At 39.2% G+C, this 6,000-nt stretch overlaps 1 protein-coding gene across 5 annotated transcripts in view; it reads right to left on the bottom strand.

Moving 5' to 3' along the window:
* Positions 1 to 577: 577 nt before the first annotated feature.
* septin9b (septin 9b) overlaps positions 578 to 6,000 on the bottom strand; it is a 72,406-nt gene continuing 66,983 nt past the window's right edge. For all 5 annotated transcript variants that reach the window (XM_083973706.1, XM_083973705.1, XM_083973704.1 and 2 more), the window contains 4 exons: positions 5,160 to 5,255; positions 4,826 to 4,922; positions 2,803 to 2,854; positions 578 to 2,146 (listed from right to left, as the gene is read on the bottom strand). In XM_083973706.1, coding sequence (XP_083829832.1) covers positions 1,933 to 2,146; positions 2,803 to 2,854; positions 4,826 to 4,922; positions 5,160 to 5,255 — 459 coding nt within the window. In that variant the 3' untranslated portion in view covers positions 578 to 1,932. The remainder of the gene's footprint in view (positions 2,147 to 2,802; positions 2,855 to 4,825; positions 4,923 to 5,159; positions 5,256 to 6,000) is intronic.

Below are 6,000 nucleotides of genomic sequence, written 5' to 3'. Positions count from 1 at the left end.
AGCTTTTTTGTTACTACTAAAGATTGTTTCACTACTGTTTAACAACTAGGCTACTGTATACATACATATTATTTCCCCCTCGGTTATGTTGTTGTTGTTAATGTTGTTTCATATAAGTGAAGAATTTAATTTAATTTAAGATAACAACACCTCTATGAGATGTTCTAAATTTACCTTAAAGTGTTAGTGTTAAGTGGTTTATTATTTAATTAAAAAAGATAATAGTTCAGTTAACATTTCCAGTAGGCTATATGACTTTGTTTCAGATGATTAAATGTTGATGAAAAAGATCAGCCACTTAACAGGCAAATTCTTAGAGATTATAAGACTGATATTTGAAAACATGTTTTCAACTAATTAAATAATGTTGTTATTTTAACCGTTGTTGCTAACTGCCGAAATATTGAAATGGATTCAACACCGAGTCCCTGTAATTAGTTTAACCCTCAAGGAATCATCAATACAGAGAATAAAGTTTTAACAATCAAGACAATCAACTTTAAACAATAAAAATATCAATCTTTATTCTTTGAGATAGCATATCAAAGATAAAACCTTGATCTATGATACCATAACAAATTACACAAGAACTATACAACAGTAAACAAAGTGTAACCCAATAACTTTCTCTGGATAAAAGACAATAGTTACCTCTTCTCATTGCATGTATGGAAAATATTTTTATTGTCACCCAAAGAGGCAAAACATACACTGTTGACTATGTTTGTTAGGGTTAGGGTTAGGAGAATGTTACATATGATATTGGTAACATATGAGAATGTCACAAATTTATTCTAAAAACATCCCTTGAACTTGCATGAAAGCACACAAATACTGTGACGTGTGACATTACTGTGTCATTTTGTGGGCGTTATTTAACGTTGTTTGGAACAAATTCCTCCTCACAGTGAGTAGTAAAATATCCTCGCATGACAAAATTTAAGCTTGTAATGTAAATGTCACCGTTTTTACCACAACCTACTGGCAGGGTGTAATCAGCTGGAATTATTAATATTGAATGAACAAAAAACAGACCACTTTACTAGCAGGCTAACTCCTTGGGCACCATTTATAGTGGAGCCTAACCAACAGGGCACGACATGCTGTATGAGTGCAGGCAACAAAGGACAAACACCGTCTAATCCTAAAAGATCGTCACTGTTTAAGACCTGCAGCAAACCTCTGGAAGCCAACAGCTGGAATGAAAGTTGAAATATGCCGATTACACTAAACCTACACATAAATACTTATTCATAAATCAACTCTATACTGTATGTGCTTCTCTTTAGAACAGAAAAAATGACTTTTATTTGGTTTGCAGTCAGAAAAAAATGGACAAAACAGCTGCATGGGATAACAGTTGCACAGATTCCTCCACAACCTCAACGTATACAATAATATTAAAACATGAACAACAGCAATAAAAATACAATAGTAAATGAGCGATGTAAAATGCAAGGTAAGACTGCATTGCACAACATTGGCATTATATAGAAAGAGACAGGCTGGTTTGGCAAAAAAAAGGGTTTTTTAAAAACATCTTAACACAACGTTAAAATGACAAGATGGTTCATCTTTCCAAAAGCTGCTCTACACTGCTATTGCTTTCTTTTTTAAATTTTGCAGTGCAGAGGTGTCAACAATATCTTTTCTTCCTCCATAATACTATTATCCTAACCTAAATATCCCTACTTAGCCCTAGTATCTATACAAAACTATACACCACAACACAAAGTGGACCAGGCCAGTGGCACTAACAGTTATTTCTAGTTTAGAGCTAATCTAGTATCATCCGATATTCTGGTCTTCTGATGGTCGTCACAGCAAGAGTGTGTGCATGTGGGCATGTTCATGTAAACAGACTACATGTGTGAGTGTATGTTTTGTGCCTGACTGTGTCCTGAATCATGATCTAGCACCGCACAGGACTCTCTACATCTCGTGGGCCAGGGCCTCATGCTGGGCGGCCACTCCGTTGGCCTGCAGGACACCGGGCTGCTCTTCGTGCTGACCGTTGGTCTTTGGCTCAGCAGGATGGTCAGATGGGTGAGAGGTGAAGTGGCCATTGGATTCATTTAACCGGCGGACGCGATACGTCTCGTAGTGGATGCTGCCTGTGATGTCCTTGATGTTCTGCATGTGTGTCCTGAAAGAAAGTAGACAACAACAGTGAGTGATGTTTTAAAGTGTTATTGATGCATGTTGTCACTAAAAACAGCAAATTGTGAGCAATTTTCAATTTTAAACATCATAGCCATTTGATTTCATGTAATATTTAATATTTCATGCAATACTGATGTTATCATACGTTTCACATCACAGTTTTTTGGTATACAACAATAAATCCATGGTTCATCCAGCTGACAGGGTTGTACTTAGTGTGTGCGGTCTCCTTTTTTGCCTTTCCTGTCTACATTTTTGAGGCCAGCACCTTTTAAACTGGATGTGCGCGACCGTGTCTACTCTTTGTACTTTATGTGTACCAGGTTGTCGATAATCACTATTTAGAAAAAAAAAAGTGTATTAAAAAAGATATTTTCTTATAGTATATAGTCAGGCACAAACTAGAAGTGCTTGTTGTACCACTGTGGAGATCCATCCAGAGGAATTTGATTTGTATTGATTTCAGTGGAAGTGAAGCTTCATAGTCTCAGTGCTGTTTCTAATTCTTTTCAACAACTTCCCAAGATAAAGTGAGTGATATCTGATCCAGCAGGCAGCTCAGTCCTTAACACGATTTTTATACAACTCCTTGTGTATAATTAAATTCATGAAATAAACAAGAGAGTAAAGGGAGTTTACCTGATGAGGAGGTCTCGCAGGTAAGCAAACTCACAGTGTGCAATGTTCTCAACTGTGAAAGAGGGAAAAGGGGAAATATTAGTTGAAATACTGAAATAATCTGCAGTAATAGGATCATTAAATATGACCCCTTGAATCCAGCTCCACCTCACCATCCTCTAACCTCCCACAAGATGGCGACGTTGGTCACGAGTCAAATGAAGGGCATCTTCTAGCATGACATCTTCAGCAATTTTGTTAAGCAAAGATAACACACTCCTCCACTTTCGAGTAATTTAATACAACTCAGCTCCCCTCTATATGGCGGGACTTTAAGTGAGACGTTTTAACAAACTCCCCGTGACAAGCTGCTGGTGCCTCCAGTAGGGCTAACACATGTTTGAATTATAGATTATGTCAAGAGTGTAAATGAAAAAAAAGGAGGGTGCTATTTATGTAAAGCTTTGAAATCCAGGGGCAGGAAATTAAATTCTCTTTGAAAGGAGGAGAGTGGAATAACTGCTGGGTCTGTGAGCGCTGATTAGTGGCGTCGAGGGAGCACACGACTAACTTGTAACGAGATGCACTGCTGGTATCTCTTCTTCCTGCTCCTGGTGAAGAAAGTCTCTATACAGTGCAATATACATTTTAATGCATGCACAGTCCCCTATTTTTCCATCTCGAATGATCCTTTCAACCTCCCCCAAAATAAACAGTTTCTACTTCACTTGTGATTTCACAGAGCCTTAACTTCTGGCTTCTCCTCTGAGGCCTAATTTATGATGTCTGTGCCGACAAGTCCAGCAGCCCAGCAGCTTCCTCTCTCCTCCTTTCTCCTTGTTCCCTCTCTCCTGCTGCTTGGCTTTGCTAGAATGGAGCCATTGTTTCTTTTACACGGACAAGACGCCATTTGTCCTGCAGACTTCATAGTGTACCTCACCCCTCTCAACCTGCAGCTCTCTAGAGTTAATTTCAGAACGCTTGCTGAGAGGGTAGCGGTTCGTTTTACACCATCTCAGAATATCTTTTTTGATAGAAAAACAGCCTCATTCTTATTTGAACTACAAGCACTTCTGAATGTTTTTCTACTGGATTTCAGAAAACTGGCCGATATAACATTTCAATTCAACCAAATAGTTCCTGTAATGAGTCATGAGAGTTAAACAATCACCATAGATGAGCAGGTGTCTTCTCTTCTTTTTCGTAAATTATATATATTTTTACTGTGGATATATAGGACAGCCAATGGACTACAGTTCGGTCTGCACCACCAAGTGTGCTGAAATGCATCTTGGGAAGGAGATGATGTTTTGAAAACATACTTTCATGCTCCGTCCAGACAGATGTTTGCCCCCCCCCCCCCCCCCCCCTTATTTCTCTCTCTCACACACACACACTCCTGGGTGAGGTGAGGACACTCATTTGCTGACTAGCTCCTGCTGGCAGCGCAAACATTGCTCAAGCCAACAAATGTATCAAACGTACTGCATGCAAGTGTGTAAGTATGTGTGCATGCCTGTGTGTGTGGTATGTACATGTGTATTTTATATTTCTGCCTATTATCCCCCCCCAGACACAGGCAGTCCCTGTAAATCTCCTCCTCCTGTCTAATACATCTCCCTAGTTACAGGCTCACAGAGACATGTGTAAACAAATGCCTGGAAGCCAATCAACGCACAGTTAAACCAGCTAACCAGGTTTTAAAGCTGCAGTTTGTTACTTTTTCCACGTGCTAAAACTAAAAGTAAGGAGTCTGTCATCCTCTTTGTCACCTCATTGATACTGGTACATGAATGCCATCAACTGACGAGGTACCATTATATCATCTGAGTACGTGAGTATGGTAACTGTTTTTGGACCACAGTCCACCATGCAGATGGATATTCAAATATATTAGGCCAGTGCCAGTAATATATGAATATAATAAAGAAAAAACATTATTAATTTCAATCTTAAGTCAGGGAACATACACAATACCCCCCGCCTTTTGTGCTTGTGTGTGTGTATACACATGTGTGTATTAGTGTCTTAGAATGTGTATTACCTTCTATGGTGCCCCATTTTGTTTTCCTCCCCAGGATCCTCTTCCCGTTCACCTGGTACTCCTGGTCACTGCCCACCACAGCAAAAGGGATCATCTCCTGTCGAGTGCACATAGTCATTCAAGTGTTAGCAGTGATTTGTTTTCAGCTCATGCTTGACTGTTTCTTTTTGCTAGAGCAAAATGTTTTTTATGCCAATGACAGCTCAATAGATTTCCCCATGGAAACAAAAAAATATGAGATATGAAGAAGAAATCAAACCCCAAATCAAAAGGCTTCAATTTGTCCATACAAAAATACTCTTAAGTGCTGAAGCCACAGTCTGAACACACTTACCCTGATTTTGTCATTGATCATCCTGTCTTCTGCATCTTCATCAAACTCTTTCTGAGGGTAAACGTCGATCCCATTGGCTCGCAGCTCTTCTCTAATCTGCACAAATCCAGACACAGTGACACACAGGAACATTGAGTCAATTTAGCAAAACATACATTATACACAAAGTTATACTATACATTATCTTTTTTTTTTTTTTTTTACAACTGTAAAACATTTCCATGATGAGAGCTGGGATCGAGACTCCAGAAAAACTGGCAAATACAATCGTCTACACCATCATCCATCATCTCCCCATCCCAGCACCCACCCTGCAGCCAACATCCAAGTCAATCAGTTGCCCTAACACAAAACACACTTGATGCTTGGACCGAATCCTGTTCACATACTGTACAGGTATTTAAGTTTGGGAAATGAATAGAAGCTGGTCTGGACCACCGCTCGAGGACTTAAATAAACCCTTGGTTATGTTATACTGCCTGGTGTTGACATAAATTGGTGCCTAATATCCTTGACACGGAGGAGTTAACATGGAGGTTAACCGCTCTTAGGAAAAAAGACAAAATCCAAACAGAGGTAAGGCTTATAAAACGGCCACCCCAATTCTCCGTATGTCTTTATAATGACTGAAACTCAGACACAGACACAGAAAAATAGACAGACAAGCTTCTGGAAGAAATGTCCTTTTAATGAATGACTTTCACTCCCACAATTACTACTCTGACAATTTCCACTTGGTCCTTGATCAAACATTTCATTGTTTATCCTTGGAAGGTCTTTCAGGCTTACATTATAGGATGCCAACCAAGTGAAATTCTACAAAAAAGCCACATCAACGGTT

Source organism: Trachurus trachurus (genome assembly GCF_905171665.1).
Source record: "Trachurus trachurus genome assembly, chromosome: 1".
NCBI lineage: Eukaryota > Metazoa > Chordata > Actinopteri > Carangiformes > Carangidae > Trachurus > Trachurus trachurus.
This window is presented reverse-complemented; position numbering and strand designations above follow the sequence as displayed.